This window comes from Oryctolagus cuniculus, chromosome 3 (assembly GCF_964237555.1).
Source record: "Oryctolagus cuniculus chromosome 3, mOryCun1.1, whole genome shotgun sequence".
Classification (NCBI taxonomy): Eukaryota; Metazoa; Chordata; class Mammalia; order Lagomorpha; family Leporidae; genus Oryctolagus; species Oryctolagus cuniculus.
In genome coordinates, this window is record NC_091434.1 from 74,906,951 (window position 1) to 74,926,532 (window position 19,582).

Below are 19,582 nucleotides of genomic sequence, written 5' to 3' on the forward strand. Positions count from 1 at the left end.
TTTTATTTATTCTTTTTACAGACTTTCATGGTATTAAATAAAAAGAGAACAATCTTCAGATTCAATGCTGTTTCCCTCTTTTGTACGTTATCTCCTTTCAACTCTGTTAGAGGAACAACTATAAAGGTTTTGGTACATCCATATCCTTTTGTTACCTGTACTTTAAACTGTAACTATTCTATTTGATGATTTTCCAGTATTTTTCTGTTTCCAATTGATATTTCATCTAAGGCCATATTATATCTCAATTTAAATGTATCATATTTGAAAATATACATAAGGTATATTTTCTATTGTGCAAATATTAGTAAGTATTAGCAAATATTAATCTCCATTATTTTCAGTAAGAGTACATATTTTCAAATGTATAGAAAAACATTTTACCTCATGTGTTTACACAAATATAAATAGATCACAGAAATGTATTTTCCAGTATTATGCATTACTCATTTTTCCTTGACTGTAACCTACATTTTTCCAATATTTAATTTTAATTTGTGTCCTTATTGATTGCACATTTTTGTCCATGACTAATATGCCAAAATGGGGAACAGCAGTAGAGTAAGTTATACAATTTTACTGTTTAAAATGTCATATATAATTATTTTACTTTTTAACATTATTTTAAAATATATTAAATATATATTTTAAATATAAGAGTGGGAAAAAGAAAAGGAGGAGAGGTACAGTTTGACACATGCTCAATTGGACTTACCCCTAATGGTAGAGTTAGAAACATGCCAGTGGATTCCAATTCAATCCCATCAAGGTGGCATGTACCAATGCCATTTCACTAGTCCAAGTGATCAGTTTCAGTTCATAATTGATCGTAATGATAGGATTAAGAGTCAAAGGGATCACATAAACAAGAGTAGTGTCTGCTAATACTAACTGATAGTAGTATCAGTTCCAACATGAGAAGCTGGATACACAGCAGACTCATAGAATGGCAGATGTCCTAAACAGCACTTTGGCCTCAGAATCAGCCCTAAAGGCATTTGGATCTGGCTAAAAAGCCCATGAGAGTATTTTAGGCATGGAAAGCCAAGACACTATGGCAAAAGAAAAAAAAATGACCTAAATGAAAGATCTCTGTGAGTGAGATCCCAGTGGAAAGAATGGGCCATCAAAGGAGGAGGTAACTTTCTCTGAAGGGAGGAGAGAACTTCCACTTTGACTATGACCTTGTCTAAATAAGATTGGAGTTGGCAAACTCAAGAGGCTTCCATAGCCTTGGCAGCTCATAACAAGAGCCTTGGGTGATTACAGATGTCATAAACAAGAGTGTCAATTGTTAAATCAACAACAGGAGTCACTGTGCACTTACTCCCCATGTAGGATCTCTGTCCTTAATGTGTTATACTATGTGAATTAATGGTAAAACTAGTATTCAAACAGTACTTTATACTTTGTGTTTCTGTGTGGGTGCAAACTGTTGAAATCTTTACTTAGTATATACTAAATTGATCTTCTGTATAAAAAGGTAATTGAAAATGAAGAAACATTCTTTTAAAATATATTAAAATATATAACATACTGTATAAGATGACATTGTACAATTAAACATTTATAATAATTATATTTTAAAGATCTACAGTGTAAAAATTTAAATATATCATAGTGAATGAATTTTCCTATTGAAAACAAATATACACATATTTTGATTCATAAATTTTAGGTTTTGTTTTTACCCTTTTATTATTTTAAAATTTAGTTTGATTTCCCGACAGATTAGATTAATGTAATATAAACATTTGAGTCTTTAGCCATAGGTTTCTACCTATGATAAACAAGTATGATTTTATTTCATATTGGATTATTAATGATTAATGTTTCAGGGCCTCAGGTCTTTACTATAGCTACTCCACATGTGATTGATTCTAATTCAAATAACTTTTCTTTCTTTCTTTCATGAAGAAATAGTTTCTCTTCCTTTCTGTTCTACTTCTTTTGTCTTCCTGAGGGATGTGATTAGTCTCACTTGCATTAGACTACAGTGATTGACTGGCTTATTCAATTTTCTAGGAAATTTCACATTACCTTCTGAGATTTAACTCTATTTTTAAAACTAGTTGACTTTGGAACTTGGCTGTCAAATTCCATGGCCAGTATCACAAGATCGCCCATCCTAGGAGCGAATAGGCAGGAAGTCCTGTGCTGAGATTTCAGGGACACCTGATTTTCTGATTGTTGTCTGGTTGGTTGATGGCAGGTTGTAGCTTGACAAACATACCCAGCCCCACATTTCTGATACTTATTTTCAAATACAAGATAGATAGTTATCATGGATATAACATTCAGAATTGAAAATGTATTATTATCAGATTGAATATTTATATGAAAAACTTTCTGCAGGAATACGTTGCTTGGAGTTTACACATTTGAAATATTTGTAAAACTGCTTGCAAGAGGCATCTGTGCAGGATCCTTTTCTTTTGTTGGTGATCCGTGGAACTGGCTCGATTTCAGTGTAACTTTGTTTGAGTGAGTATATCTTTCAACTATAATCACCTAAACATCTGCTAAGCAATCTTCTTATTAAAAAAAATACTTGAGATCTACACAGATTTGTGCCTGCAAAGTATTAGCAGCTGAACAGTTCTTCATAAGTGGAAGTCATAGTGAGTTCTCTCAGGCTGCTGTCCCTGAGTTTGTCCTCAGAAAATGTGAAAATAAAAGGTATGTGATATTTTCTGTTTCCTATTTTAAGGAAGAATTATAGGTAGAGTTTGTTTATTTCAAGGGATTCTTTTTTTTTCTGTGAGCATAGAATTCTCTGAAGAATTAGGAGAAAATTCTACCATATTTGATTCTTTGCTCCATGCTACATTTAATTTAGCTGCATTACTTATCACAAGTAAATATGTCAATATGTCAGATACTAGAACAAGATATTTTAAACACACATATCTAGAGTGTTACATGTAATTCTAATGAGTTCCTGCCTATTCAATGCTTGTATATAGTGTTTTCTGTTTTTTGTTTGTGGAAATTATCACTAATATCAAACTCCTGTTAAAAATGTTAAATGCTATGTTATTTGTAGATTTTTCTATTAAAAGTAGCATTTATAAAGGGCATAAATTGGATCTACTTTGTGTTGAGCAATTAAAATAGTAGCTATTATGATTATGGTTGTATTTTAAACTATTACTACCATTGGCTCTGCTATTGTGGCTATTGCTGTTAGCTTAAATAACATGTATAGAGTCTTCACTATGTGCCAGTTGCATTTCTCTATATTTTGCCTCTATTAATTCATTTAATCCCAAAGAAAAATCCCTAGAATCAGGAAGTATTATTAATCCCACTTTACAATTGAGGAAACTGAGGCAAGAAAGTTTGAGTAATTAGCAGATGCCATACAGCTAGTTGATTATGGAGCCTCAGATTCTGTACAGGTAGTCCGAATCAAATCTAAACCCTTAATTTAACCAATGCACATAATGCCTCCTACTGTCATCACTGTTCACTGTCATCATCACCATAATTACCATCATCCTCATCAGTTTAAATACTTAAATATCATTCTTTTACAAACTTGCCATTGTTTTTTCTTAATTACATTTTAGTAGATAAAATTCATGAATATAATATAAAATATTTGACTTATTATTGAAATTAAGTTATTCACAATGTGAAATTTTCATAGACTCTTAATTTAAGCTTGGAAATTAATGGTTGCCTGGGTACTTCACACTGTGCCTATCTTTGTCTTCCAATCAATAATGAAATTATTTGAAAAAATAGTGTAATGTGAGCAAAGGAAATGTCTAGATAAGTAATTTTAAAAATTACTTCAAAAAAGTATAAAATGTCCAAGATAGGTGATATAAACCTAATATGACTTCTAAGTAACTATGATTTAATTCTACAGGCTTTTAGCAAGATATTCACCTCTAAACTTGATTCTAAAGCTTGAAATTGTTAGAACTTGGAGAATTTTGAAAATTATTCCTTTAAATCAAGGTAAGAAATGGCATTCAATTCTTTTTCTTCATTTTTTTAATGTATTGTTGTGCATTCATTGAAAATCTGTTGTTCCTTAAGAAAATGTTAGCTTGAGCAATATCTCTCCCTTGAAAAAAAAAAGTTACCTTATATTTAAGTTTGTCACTGCAGCAAAATGGAAAAAATATTAACTTTTACTGTGTTTATTCTGTGTGTGGGTTCAATACTTGTAATACCAAATATAGAGATCATTAAAGTATACTTTAATTACATCTTAAATGTGAACTTATAAAATTATCCTAAAATATCTGAGAGAAATGACAAACTAGACACATCTAATTTGTCTCCTTTTCCTCATTACATTGAGAGACCATCAGAAACAACCAAAGTCATATAAAATAAAACAAATTCCTCTTTTCTCTCAGTGCTTAGATAGGGTGCAATCCAATGTCACACACATCTCAGGGCAGCGGTCACTGGATGGAGAAAGCTGAGGACTGATTTTAGCTTCTATTCCTGAAAACACTTTAGCAGAAGCCCACCAACACCTAATTCGTTGTTTTGAAAGAATAAAAGCAGATAGAAACAGCTCCACTCAGAACTTTTTGGCTGCTGTGAGATGTATCTGGCCATAGTTGCATTGAGAAACCCAAAGGTGAATGTAAATGATAGCCTTCCTCCCTGTCCCCAGCCTCCCTCCCCCTCAAAAAAACCCATCTACACACAACTTCTCTGAACAGGAACACTAAGAAGGCCAGACATGTGAATAACATGCCCTTGGAGTTCAGGCTGAGAAAAAGATCAGAAGATTGGAGATGGTCTTAATAGATTCATAACTCGTGAACACACTAAAATATCAATTTGTGCACATTAAAGTTATGAACTGTAGGGTTTGGGAATTGTATCTCCATAAAGCTGTTTAGCAAAAATGACCTGTGGTTTCACCAAATCTAATTAAGAAAATAAGTAGTGAGAGTTCCCCTAATAGGTTTTTCCACATCTGCTGCTCAGTTACCACACTCTGAATATTACTAGAACATAAAGTTGCATCACCTGCACCTTTATCTTAGGCTTATCTTACGTTCTTAGAGCCCTCTCACGTTCTTTTTCCTCCAGGAGAATAAATAAGGCAGATCCCAACAATATGAAGTTTATGAAAATATTTACCCTTTTCTTTTTTTATAATCCAGAAAGAGAAACATATTATTTAAGAGAAAGTATTTTATTAAAAAATAGCATGTTGAAGGAATAGAAGCAATCGTAAGAAATCAACATTTTGTAGTCCTCAGTAGAACCTAAACTCTCTCAAACAGAAAATGAAAATGAGATAATAAAATACAAAAATACAAACAGCTTAAAGACAAAGTGATAGAAATTGAAATGTCCCAGGTGAATATTCAACGGTAGTAGTGGCAGCAGGAGAAAGTGTTATCAAACACATTTGTGTAAGGAAAGATCATAGGCATTCTGTATTAATGCAGTAGAACAAAAAATGGGATGGATTAATGGATAGAAAATTAACTACAACTTATGGATAATTCATGACCCTGAGTAAGAGACCAGGATAAATGTCATAGAAATACTTTTCAGAAATATAGTAGATTGGCCAGCACCACGGCTCAGTAGGCTAATCTTCTGCCCACGGTGCTGGCTCCCCAGATTCTAGTCCTGGTCAGGTTGCCAGATTCTGTCCCGGTTGCCCCTCTTCCAGGCCAACTCTCTGCTGTGGCCCGGGAAGGCAGTGGAGTATGGCCCAAGTGCTTGGGCCCTGCACCCTCGAGACCAGGAGAAGCACCTGGCTCCTGGCTTCGGATCGGTGTAGCGCACCGGCTGTAGCAGCCATTTGGTGTTGAACCAACGGAAAAGGAAGACCTTTCTCTCTGTCTCTTTCTCTCACTGTCCACTCTGCCTGTCAAAAAAAAAAAAAAAAGTATAGTAGACAAGGTTACAAATTTTCTTCACTGGAGAAAGGCTTTGCAAATGGAAGGGGCTCATCTTACCCTAGACAAAAAAGAAGAAAAATAGCAAAAGACACACTTTGGCATATTATAAAAGTTTGTATATTTAAAGTATCGAAGACTAAAAGTATTGTAAAAAGAACCCACAAGCACAAAGAAAAAATACAGGGAAACAGATTATCTGGAAAAGTCACCCTTAGCCCTCTAGATAACATTACATGCGAGTAGTGAGCATGGATCTAGAACTTGGAGGGAGCCTAGATAGGCAGGTTGAACACTAGAACTCTATACCCGTCATCCATATGCAAAGTCAATAGGCTAAAATGTTCAGCATGAAAGGGTTCTGAAATTATGTGTTTCTTTCTTGAATATATACCAAATAAATAAGCATGAAAATTAAAATATTCAACAATTGGAAGATTTAGCTTTAAGGTAATCCCAGTGAGTGAGCTCTGAAACCATTTCAAAAGAGAATAAATTGCAAATGACTTTTGGTGGATTGAAAAACCAAATGCAAATGTTATAAAGTAAAAGTTAAGGCTTGAACGTTTGTGGATCATTCTTGAGCCCTACATATTCTGTTTGTATTTTAGACAGTTTTGAAACAGATGCCAACATTGGAAATATCTGGTGACTTTACGTTAAAATCTAGATAACGGGTGAATTGCCAAGGCCTGCTGCAGTTGAGGAACAGCTGTCCCTTTAAACAGGCTTATTTCTCTGGTCTTCTCACTCCCTGCCTGCATGCATTCAGCTTCCTGACCCACTCTTGTAAAGATTTTTATTTTTACTTATTTTTTACATTTTAATTAATATAGAGAGAACAGATTTCATGTATTGTATAGGTAATAAGTTCTAAGAAGATAAACCTACTTTCCTTCCTCTTCCCCCAACCCTACTCCTTCTCATCCTTCTTTTCATTTCATTAATTCTTGAAAAGACATAATTTAATCTACTCTATAATCACACATTTAATTCACCATTAACCATAATATTCAACAAGTGAAAAGTAAGATGACCACAGTTACACAGGAGTATAAACAAGTGCTAAAAATGACAATCACATCACAAAATGTCTGCTTATTTCCTGTGCTTTTTTTGTATTCTATATTAACTACCACCCATCAGAGAAAATGCATATTTGCCTTTTTGGGATTGGCTTATTTTACTAAGCACAATTGTTTCCTCTTATAGCCATTTTGTTGAAAAAGACAGCATTTCTTTCTTTTTACGAGTAGTATTTCATTGTGATTATATATAAAATTTCTTTAGCCAGTTGTCAGTTAATGGATATTTGAGTTGATTACGTATCTTAGCTATTGTGAATTGAACTGCAATAAGCGTGAGAGTAAAGATAACTCATTCCTATGATGATTTTCTTTGGTTGGGTAAATTCCCAGGAGTGAGATGGCTGGATCATATGGTAGATCTATTTTTCAGATTTCTGAGTAATCTCCATACTGCCTTCCATAATGGCTGTACTAGTTTACATTCCCATCAACAGTGGATTATGGTACATTTTTTCCCACATCTTCACCAGCATTTATTGCTTATTGATTTTTGCCTGATAGTCATTCTAGCTGACGTGAGGTGGAACATTGTGGTTTTTCCTTGCATTTCCCTGAATGCTAGTAATCCTGAGCATTTTCATGTGTGTTGGCCATTTGAATCTCATACTTTGAAAAATGTCTCTTCAAGTCCTTTGCCATTTCTTAACTGGATTATTTGTTTTGTTATTGTTGAGTTTCTGAGATCTTTATAGAATCTAGATATGAATCCTTTATCATTTGTATAATTTGAAGATACTTTCTCTCATTCTTTCAGATGCCTTTATACTTCATTGGGTGTATCTTTTGTAGTATAGAAGTTTCTTAACTTGATTTAATCCCATTTATTTATTTTTGCTTGTATTGCCTATGCTCCTGGGATATATTTAAAGGACTCTTCGGCATATGCCAGCATATTGCAGAGTTTCCCTCTAGTAATTTGATAATATTAGTTCATAGACTTAGATCCTTGATCTGTTTTGAGTTGATTTTTTATATGGTGTTATGCGGGGGGGGGGGGGGGTCTTGTTTCATACTTTTGCATGAGTAGATCCAATTTTCCCATCACAATTTGTTGAAGACTGCAATTTCTCCAGGGATTGATTTTAGCTAGTTTGTCAAATATTAGATGATTATAGATGTATAGATTAATTTCTGCAATTTCAATTCTGTTCCATTGGTCTATATGTCTTTTTTTGTGCCAGTATCAGGCTGTTTTTATTATAATCTCCCTGTAGTATGTCTTGAAATCTGGTATTGTGATTCCTCTGGCTTTTTTTGTTATTATTTGTTTAAGACTTTTTTAGCTTTTTGAGGTCTTTTTTGTTTCCATGTGAATTTTAGCATTGTTTTTTCTAGATCTGAGAAAAATGTCATTGGTATTTTGATTGGGATCACATTGAATCTGTAAATTGCTTTCGGAAGTATGGACATTTTGAAGATATTAATTCTTACAATCCATGAACATGGTATATTTTTCCATTTTTTATGTCTTATATTTATTTAATTTTCTAAAATAATTTTCACTGTACAGATCTTTAAAATTCTTGGTTAAATTTACTCCAAAGTATTTAAATATTTATGTAGCTACTGTGAATAGGAAAGAACTTATAAGTTCATTCTTAGCCATGGCATTGTCTGTGTATACAAAGGCTACTGATTTATGTGTGTTGGTGTTATATCCTGCATCTTTACCAAACTCTCATATGAATAGCAATTATCTCATAGGGGAGTCTTTTGGTTCCCCTATATATAGAATCATGCCATCTGCAAACAGGGATTATTTGACTTTCTTCCAATTTATGTCCTTTGATTTTTTTTCTCTTGCTTAATGGCTTTGGCTAACCCTTCCTGAATAATACTGAATAGCAGTGGTGAAAGTGGGCATTCTTGTCAGGTTCTGGATCTTAAGGGAAATTCTTCTGACTTTTCCCCATTCAGTAAGATGCTGGCTGTGAGTTTGCCATAAACTGCCTTGATTGTATTGGAAAATATTCCTTCTACACCCAATTAGTCTGGATTTTTTATTAAGAAAGGCTGTTGTATTTTATCAAGGCCTTCCATAATTGTTTGGATTATTCTTCAATCTGTTAATGTGATGTATCACATTTATTGATTTGCGTATGTTGAGCAATCCCTGCATAACAGGGATAAATCCCATTTGGTTGAGGTGAGTGATCTTCTGATGTGTTGTTGAATTTGATTAGCTAGTATTTTGTTGGTTTTTGCCTCTATATTCATCAGTCATATTCATTCATAGTTCCCTTTCTTTGTTGTTTCTTTTTCTGGTTTAGGAATTAAGGTGATGCGAGCCTCATATAAGCAGATTAAGATGATTTTTTCCCTTTTAGTTGTTTTGAAGACCTTGAGAAGAATTGAAATTTGTTCTGCTTAAAAGTCTGATAGAATGTGAAGCAGTCTGGTATTGGGCTTTTCTTTACTGGATCTTTATTATGGATTCAATTTCCATCTTGGTTGCTGGTCTTTTTAGGTTTTCTATGTCTTCATGACTTAGTTTGGTGATTGTATATGTCCAGAATTCTATTTATTTATTCTAGAATTTTCCAATTTGTTGGTATATAACTGTTTCCATTAATTCATGATGATTATTTTTATTCTTGTGGTATACCCCTATAAAAATTTAAATATTATCCTTGTACATTATGAAAGACAATGTCTGATGCTAAGGAAATAATAGCTTGAGAGTTATGACTAGGTCAAAGGCCTAAATTACATTAATAACAACCAAGAAATGAAAATAGAGACATGTAAGAAAATAAATATATTTATTTCCTTCTGTACTGGGATTAGAGTAGGCATAGGATTACTGTTCTTGAAGGGAATTACATGTTGGTTCAAAGTAACAACTTTATTTTGATAAATGCTCTCCAAACAGAACCTAATTTATGGCTGGTGCTGCAGCTCAATAGGCTAATCCTCTGCCTGCGGCACCGACACCCTGGGTTCTAGTCCTGGTTGGGGCACTGGATTCTGTCCTAGTTGCTCCTCTTCCAGTCCAGCTCTCTGCTGCGGCCTCATAGTGCAGTGGAGGATGGCCCAAGTGCTTGGGCCCTGCACCCTCATGGGAGACCAGAAGCACCTGGCTCCTGGCTTCGGATTGGTGCAGTGCACCAGCCGTAGTGGCCATTTGGGGGGTGAACCAATGGAAGGAAGACCTTTCTCTCTCTCCCTCTCCCTCTCTCTCTCTCTCTCTAACTCTGCCTGTGAAAAAAAAATTTAAAAAAACCTAATTTATAAAAGTAATTACAGATATGTTTTTATTTAGAGAGGCAGATTAATTAATATTCAATAAAAAAATAAATTCTTCAAGAGACATACCTCAATGAAAATAAAAATTTAAAAGGATAAAGAAGGACAAAATTTTATACTAAGAAATCAAAATTGAAATTAGCATAAGGTCCAGAAATTTCCAATGGTAGTAATGGAAATAAATAAATTTAATTCTTTAAATATTTAATGTTGATCCCTTTTTCCTTCAAATAAAATGCCATTGCTAATATTAATGTTCCACAAACAGCTGGGAACATAAAAAATATATACTATCTATACCTACATATTAATATTGATCCTCTTAAAAGTAATTCTAGTAAACCCATCAGAAAGAAATGTAAGTGGAATAACAGAACTCAAAGTAATTACCAAATAAAAAAGAATACAGTATAAATATATTTTTCAATTATGATAATCACAAAAATTACATTGAAGTGCTCTTTTTTCACATTGGTTGGAAGTTTTAATGTGTTAAGACACAAATGTCCTCCCAATTTACAATTTAAATGAAATCCCTTATAAATTCCTATGGTATATTTTCAATCTTAGAAAAATTTACTCTAAACTTTGTATGAAACATCAAGAGGATCCAAATAGCCAAAAATATTTTGAAAATAAAAAAAAGTAAAAATAATTCATATATCTGTATTTTACAATTTACTGTAACTTTAGCTAATAAAAGTTATACGGTTCTGGCATGATAATAAACATCTTATCTGATAAAGTAGTAGGGTCTAGAAACAAGTGTAAACATTTAAGCTCAGAGGCAAGCTGAATGATTAAGTGCAAAAAAACAAAAAACAAAACAAAAAAAACTGTTGGATCCTGTATCAACATGTATTCAGAAATTAACTAAAAGTCTATAAAAAAACTAAACTAAAACTATTAAATTTTTTGAAGAAAATAAGGTAATTATTCATGACTTTTAATTTGACAGTGGAGTCTAGATTTGACGCCAAAAATCATATGGAGCCACATAAAATTAAGTATGTGTGCATCAAAGGATACAATCATAATATGAAGATATAACCTACAGATAAAGAGATATTTTCAAATCAAATATCTAAGAGTCTAGTATTCAGACTTTTAAACAGTCTTCTATTACAGTTCTTCTACCAAAAACAACAACAACAAAAAAAACCACTGTTCCTCAACAGTAGAGAAAGGGCTCTAAGGTCCATTGCCCATTTGTTTACTGGATTTTTTTTATTTTGTTGTTGGTGAGTTTCTTGAGCACTTTATGGATTCTAGATATTAATACTTTATCAGTTGCACAGTTTGCAAATATTTTCTCTCATTCTGTAAGTTGCCTCCTCGCTTTGTTGAGCATTTCCTTTGCAGTGCAGAAGCTTCTCAGCTTGATGCAATCCAATTTGTCTATTTTTTCTTTTATTGCTAGTGCTTCTAAGATCTTTTCCAAGAACTTTTTGCCTATGCCTATGTCTTGCAGAGTTTCCTGATATTTTCCTCTGTTAATTTTATGGTATCAGATTATAGATTAATATCCTTGATCATTTTGAGTCTATTTTTGTATAAAGTATAAGGTTAGGGTTCTTGTTTCATACTTCTGCATGTGAAGACCCAATATTCCTAGCACCATTTGTTTAAGAGACTGTCCTTTCTCCAGGGATTTATTTTAGCTAGTTTATCTCTAAGGAGAATGTCATTGGTATTTTGATTGGGATCAAATTTAATCTGTAAATTGGTTTGGGTGATGTGGACATTTTAATTCTATTAATCCTTCCAACCCATGGACATGGAAATTTTTTCCATTTTTTTGTATCTTATTCTATTTCTATTTTTAATATTTAAAAATTTTTTATTGTAGATATCTTTCAAATCCTTGGTTAAATTTATTGCAAGTTATTTAAATCATTTTGTAGCTAATGTAAATAGGGAAAATCTTACACATACTTTCCCAGCCATGGATTGTCTGTATATACAAAGGCTATTGAATTTTTTGTGTTGATTTTATATCTTACAATTTTACCAAACTCTCTTATGAGTTCCAGCAGTCTCTTAGTGGAGTCTTTTTGTTTTCCTATATATAGGATCTTATCATCTGCAAAGAGGGAAAAATTTACTTCCTCATTTTGAATTTATATCCCTTTGATCTCTGTTTCTTGCCAAATGGCTCTGGCTAAAATTTCCAGAATATATAGAAAAGTATTTCACAAATAAAATGGGTAAATTTATATTTATTATATTTATCAAATGCTTTCTTTGCATCTAGTGAGATAATCAAATAGTTTTTATTCTTCAATCTGTTAGCATTTGGATTAACGGATTTGCATATGTTGAATCATCACTGCATACCAGGTATAAATCCCTCTTGTTCTGGGTGAATGATCTTTCTGATGTGTTGTTGGATTTGATTAGCTAGTGTTTTGTTTTGGATGTTTGCATCGAAGCTTATCAGTGATATTGGGCTATAGTTTTCTTTTGTTGTTTTATTTTTTTCTGGTTTTGGAACTAAGGTGATGCTGGCATATTGAAGGATTTTTTTTTTGGGGGGGGGGGATTCACAAATTCAGCAATACAGCCATCTAGCCCTGAGTTTGTTAGGTTTTTTAGGAGGGTTGGGGGGGGGGTCTTTATTACTGATTCAATCTCCATCTTCATTATTGTCCTGTTTAGGTTTCCTATGTCTTTATGACTCAGTTTTTGTAGTAGGAACCTATCCATTTTTTCTATATTTCCAATTTGTTGGCATATAGCTGTTTGTAGTAATTTCTGATGATTCTTTTTTATTTCTGAAGTATCTGTTGTTACATCTCCTTTTCATCTCTGATTTTATTGACTTAGGTTTTCTCTCTCTTTTTTGGTTATTTGAGCAAATGGTGTATCAATTTTGTTTTTTTTTTTAAAAAAAACCTCTCCATTTCACTGATCTTTTTTATTTTGATATTATTTATTTCTTCTTTAATTTTTATTATTTCTTCCCTCCTACAAATTTTGAGTTTGGTTTGTTGCTATGTCCAACACAGCAAGGTATCAGTTTAACCTGAAAAGGAAATATGCATAGATTCAGGAGGCAGACTCAGATTAGAGATTTTAATGTGAGGAAATCAGGGGTGTTCTGTCTACTGCCAAAGGTGGAGGTGGAGGCCCAGGTGTCTGGTTACTCCAAGTATTTATTATCATAGGTGACATGATCAATTAATCATAAAAAATGTGCAGTTTCATAAAAACAGGATTTCAAATTAAGGGGGTTTAAACATAGTAAAACAGGGAACAATGGAGAATTTTGGTGCTTACAGGAAGGACTTGTTTGCTTGGAAGCTGGGATTAAGAGAACAATCACAATGTGTAGGAGTCTTGAGGATGATTAGTTATTAGCTGGAGTGAATGTCCCACTGTTGTTTACCAAAGCCCACAGCATTTTCTTAGCTGCTTCAGCAACATGTGAAATGACCCTTGCATTTAACGTAACTTGAACTATCACCTTTGCAATATGGCCAAGCATACCTTCAGCAGAATTCAGGCCAGGAAGTGTTCTTTGAAATCTATGCCTTTAGCAGAATTCAAACCATGAGGTTGTCTCTGAAGTTCAGGCAATGTGGTAGTCTCCAAGAGTTTGTTGTTATTTTCCTATGCCCTTGAGATGCAGTTACTGCTCATTTATTTGGTGTTTTTCCAGTTAGTTGGGCAATAAATTTCCCTTTAACACTGCTTTGCTGAATCCCATATGTTTTGACATGTTGTACTGTCTTCTTAATTTATTTCCACAATTTTCTTATTTCTCTTTTGATTTCTTCTATAACACACTGTTTATTCTGGAGTATATCGTTCCATCTCCAGGTGTTTGCATATGTTCTTGAGATTCTTGATTTGTTACCAGCTTTATTCCTTTGTGGTCAGAAAAGATGCATGGTATGATTTTCATTTTTTTTAATTTGGTGACATTTACTCTATGACATATCAAGTGGTCTATCCTATAGGAAGTTCTACACACTGATGAATAGAATGTATATTCTACAACTGCAGGATGAAAGGTTCTGCAGATATATTAGGTCCATTTGGTCCATAGTTTAGATTAAATCTGTTGTATCTTTGTTGATTATCTGACTAGTTGATCTGCCCATTGATTAAAGTGGTGTGCTGAAGTCCTTCATTATTATTGCATTGGAGTGTATATCTTGCTTTAGATCCACTAACGGTTTATTTTTTTAAATAGGCAAGAGCCCTGGCATTGGGTGCATATACATTTAGTATAGTCACATCTTCCTGTTGAATTTTCTATTTATCATTACAGTTTTTGTGTGGAAGTCTATTTTTAAGATGGCTACCCTTGTCCTTTTGTTGCTTCCTATCAGCATGAAATATCTTTTTCCATCCTTTACCTTTCTGTCTGTGTGTATCTTTGTTGGTGAATTAAGTTTCTTGTAAGCAACAAATAGCTTGGTCTTATTTTTCAATCCATTCAGCCAGTCTGCATCTTTTGTCTGGAGAATGGAAGCCATTTACATTCAAGGTGACTATTGATAAGTAGTGATTTGACCTTGCCATTTTTCCATAAATATTCCTATTTTTTACTTTGGATTTCTTTTGTACTTCTACTCTGGGACTTTCTGCCTTCACATTCTTTCATACTCATGACTATCTTTCTGTGATTCTGTGTAGAGCACATCCTTAAGCATCTTCTACAAGGCTGGATGAGTGGTGACAAATTCTTTAATTTCTGTTTGTTATGGAAGGTCTTTATTTCACCTTTATCCATAAATGAGAGCTTTGCAGGGCACAGTATTCTATGTTGACAATTTTTTTTCTTAAGACTTGGACTATGTGCTTCTAGTCTCTCCTAGGCTTTAGGATTTCTGATGAGAAGTCAGCTGTGAATGTAATTAGATCCTCTGAAAGTAGTTTGGCATTTCTCTTGTGCACAATTTAGGATCTGTTCTTTATGTTTTACTCTTGAAACTTTGACTACAATGTGTTGTAGTAAAGATCTTCCTGTTCATGTCAGTTAAGTGAACTATATGCCTTGTGTACTTAGATCTCTCTTTCTCCAAATTAGGAAGTTTTTTTTGTAATTATTTCACAGAATATGCCTTCTGGTCCATTCTCTCCACACCTTCAGGAACTCTTAAGACTCATATGTTCAGTTATTTAATAGTATTTCATAAAACTCCAGCACTGTTTTTAATTTTTCTTATTTCTTCTTCCTTTTTTTGGGGGGTGAGGGGAAGTCTGACTAAAAAATTTCCCAGGATTTTTCTCTAGCTAGGATATTCTTTCTTCCGCCTTACAGTTTGTTGTTAAAGCTTTCCATTGTATCTTTTATTTGACATATTGACTTCTTTATTTTTAATATTTCATTTTGATTTCTCTTCAAAATCTCAATTTCATGGGGAATTTCTTCATGCATGTCATGTAAGGATGTCTTTAATTCACGAATTTGCTTCTTATTGCTTCTGAGTAATCCTATGATTAATTTTTGAATTCCATTTCAGGTATTTCATCAATCTCTTCATGTTCACATTTTAATATTGATGTAGTGTTGTGTTCCTTTTGCTGGGGGGAGGTCATATTTTCTTCCTTATTCTTGTTTCTTGAATTTCTATATTTATTTTTAGGCATTTGTGGATATCCTTGTTGTAATTTTCCTCTGATGGCTTTTATTTTTTACTATGCCTCTGTGCCTTAATGGAGTATCTGTTCTCTCAGTAAATACCTAGAGGTATATTCTGGGTGTAGCCAGGGAACTCTGGTCAGTGCTCAAGGGTGGGGTGAGTATCCAGAGTTACACCCAAGTTGGGCATGGTAGATCTCCTCTTTTTAGCAGAAAGGAGGGTATGATCACCTCTATTGGCATAGTAATCCCCTCATCTCCTCTCTTCCAAAGTGATCAAAGCCCAGGTGTTAGCCCACAGTATCTGCAATACTCATCAATGCTGCCATATGAACTGCACCAAGTATCTGTGCAGTTTTTTGTGTGAGCACAGATCCCATTGCAATGACCCACCCCTGATAATCAGCTTATGGAGCTGCTCATCTTGAGTGCTCAGAGACTCAGCTATATCCTATATCCTCCCATGTAGTCACAGAGTTCCCAGTCTTGGCACATAAGTCTTCCACAGTCACAAGGTGCAGAGGATCTGCTTTGCCCTACTAGCCTGTCTTGTCCATAAAGAGGTGGAAACATTCCCAGAGCAAGCTGCTTCTGGGTGCTCTGCCTATGTGGTTTGAGCCTTGAGCCTGTGATATGTTTAATTGGATGCACCTCACAGTCTTCAGTGGTTTCCCAGCCCCCTGTCAATCCTCCCAGCCAGACTCAAAGTCAGTGAGAAATGTGGATTTTCCCTCTGGTAGAATCCCTGGATCACATGTGTGCACAAGAACCACCAGCTGCAGCTCCTACTTGCTTCACAATGTTGTCTTCTCCCTGCCAGGTGCCAGTTGTGCACCCCCAAGCTGCTACCGCCACTACTGAGACAGGATGGTGTATTGTCCTCTCCAGTTGCTGGGTGTGTCCAAGAGCTTCCTCAGCTGCAGGTTATATCCAAAATGGCACCCACCCTTTTTCTGCTGGTTGCTGGGTGCCATTGTAAGGTGAATGGGGACAGAGAAATGTGCCCATTTTTTCACTGGGTTAGCTGGTACCCTATCCGCCTTAGGGCTTGAGGCCAGACTCACACCCAGCTCTCCCTCTCGCTATATCACCAGTGGCATGGGTTGCCCTAATCTGATCTCACCTCACTCTCTAAAGCTGGTGCTTTCTCTGGCTCCCAGCTGCTGAGGTTGGGTGTTCTGTCTGTGCTCATGCTGTGTATCCACACCTTCCACATTGATTCAGGCATCCCTCTTTCTTCCATAGAATTTCCCCTGTGGTTTTCTCTCCAACTCTCTCCTACAAATGTACTTCCTCCACTTTTTTTTTTTTTTTTTTTTTTTTTTTTTAATGCTATTTACCCCTAGCCTAGAGCTGTAGGCCCATTCCCTATTCCACCATCTTGGAATCCTTGTGCTACCATTTTCCCATAAATATTCATATATTGTTTGCTTTGGAGCCTTTGTATTTTTTCTAAGAGATTCTCTGCCTTGACATTGTTTCATAATGGTGACTATCATTCTCTATTTATTTGTGTAGCAATTCCTTAAGAATTGTTTTTAAGGCTGGACGAGTAGTGTCAAATTTTTTCAATGCCTTTCTGTTTTCAGAGGTCTTTGTTTCACCTTCATTTATAAATGAGACTTTTGATAAATATAGTGTTCTGTGTTGACAGTTTCTTTCTCTTAGGTCTTGGAATATGTCTCTCCATTCTCTCCTAGCCTGTAGGGTTTCTGATGAGAAATCAGCTGTTAATTGGGAAATCTCTGAAAGTTGTATAGTGTTTCTCTCATGTACATTTAAGAATCTTTATTCTTTATTGTTAAAAGTTTGACTATAATGTTTAGTGCTAAAGATCTTTTCTGATCTTGTCTGTTAGGAGTTCTATGTGCTTCCAATACTTGGAAGTCTCTTACTCCGAATTAGGGAAGTTTTCCATTATTTCACTGAATAGGCCTTCCAATTTTTTGCTTTTCCATGCCTTCAGGAACTCCTTAAACATGTTTGTTTGGTTGTTTGATAGTATCCTATAAGTCTCAAACACTGTATTCAGTTTTTCTACATTTTTCTTCTTTTTTTTTTTGTCTGATAAAGATATTTCTAATGATTTATCTTCTGGGTCAGATATTCTTTCTTCTGCCTCACCAAGTTTGTTGTTGAGGTTTTCCACTGTATTTTCTATTTGACATATTGAATTCTCATTTCTAATATTTCAGTTTAATTTCTCTTCAGTATCTGAATCTCAGCAAAATTTTGAATCTGCATCATGTATGGATTTCTTTATCTCATGAATTTGCTTCTCTGTTGCTGATTAATTTTATGATTAGTTTTTAAATTCCTTTTCAGGCATTTCATCAATTTTTTCATCTTCACATCATAATGTTGAAGCATTGTGTTCCTTCCTGAGTCATGTTGTCTTTCCTGTTCTTGTTTCATGTATTTCTGCATTTATTTTAGGCATTTGTAGAGACACTTGTTGGTTGTCTTCTCTGATAGGTTTTATCCTTGAGCTATGCCTATCTGACATCATGGAGTGTTTGCTCCTTCAGCAGATATGCAGAGTCATGTACTGGGTGGGGCTGGGAGCCCTGGTCATGCTCAAGGGTAGGGTGAGAATCCAGGGTGACAACCAATTTGGGTATAGTTGATCTCCTCTATTGTCAGTGGTGGGGAGGGAATGATCACACCTCTTGGTGTAATCACACCATCACCTCCTCTGTTCCAAGGTATTCAATGCCCATGGTTATTCCACAGTGGGTACAACCCCCACCTATGTAGACACCTGAACTGCACAAAGGATCTGTGTAGCACTCAGATCCCAGAGCCCTTTGCAATGGCTCACCCCAGGCAGTCAAGGATGTCTAAGCTTCTGGCACCAGACACTGATTGTCCAGAGACCCAACCATACCCAACATCCTGTTGTGCAGTCACAGAATTCCTACAGTCACAGTGCACAAGTCTCCCACAATCATAGGGTGCAGAGGATCCTCTCAGCCTTGCAAGCCTGCCCAATCCATGAAGAGAGCAAAGGCGTTCCTTGAGCCAGCTACCTGCAATTGCTGCACTTGGCAGTTTGAGCGCTGGAGCCTGTGATATGTTGAGAGGTTGGGAGCACCTCACAGTCCTAGGTGGATGCCTACCCTCCCATGCAGACTCAAAGTCAGTGGAGAACAAGGATTTTTCCCTGTGGTAAAGTCCCCTGGTCACACGTGTGCGAGAGCTGCCACAGCCTCTACTTGTGTCAAGATGGCTCCTTCTCCTGCTAGTCACCAGGCGCCCTTGTAGAGGGAATATGAGATAAAAAATGCATTTTTCCTTCACTGGATTAGGTGAGTACCCTGCCTCTCACTGGATCCCCAGGCCTGATTCAAAGTCAGTGTGGTCTGCAAGGTTCTCCCTCAGGCAATATCGCCAGTAGCACAGGCTGCCACTGTCTGCTCCCACCTTGCTCTCAGAAGCTGTTGTCTCCTTCCCCTGGTTGCAGGAGTCATGGATGGCGTCCCTGTTTGCTGCTCTGTCTGCATTTTCCACACTGTTTTCCACATCCCTCTTCTTTCTGTAGAATTTTGACTGTAAACTCTCCAACTCTCCCCTGGGAATGCACTTTCTCTGCTTTCTTCTGCTATCTTCCCCTGGTCAAAATCAGCATGTCTTCTCCCTGTTCAACCATCTTGGAATTCCTTGGTCTTAGTTTTATTGTAATATTTGGTGACAATATGTTTCAACATCCCAATTTTTTAATACTAGTCTACATATTTTATACTGTAGATTGTACGTTGGTTCAT

The 19,582-nt window shown here is 35.2% G+C and overlaps 1 protein-coding gene across 3 annotated transcripts in view; it reads left to right on the forward strand.

Annotated features, from left to right (window-relative positions):
• SCN7A (sodium voltage-gated channel alpha subunit 7) overlaps positions 1–19,582 on the forward strand; it is a 97,418-nt gene that overhangs the window by 26,691 nt on the left and 51,145 nt on the right. For 2 of the 3 annotated variants that reach the window (XM_070070735.1, XM_070070736.1), the window contains 2 exons: positions 2,356–2,484; positions 3,878–3,969. In XM_070070735.1, the coding sequence (XP_069926836.1) occupies positions 2,356–2,484; positions 3,878–3,969 (221 nt within the window). Of the gene's footprint in view, positions 1–21; positions 141–471; positions 562–2,355; positions 2,485–3,877; positions 3,970–19,582 lie in introns of all 3 variants that reach the window. The other variant, XM_070070734.1, reaches the window with a different exon arrangement.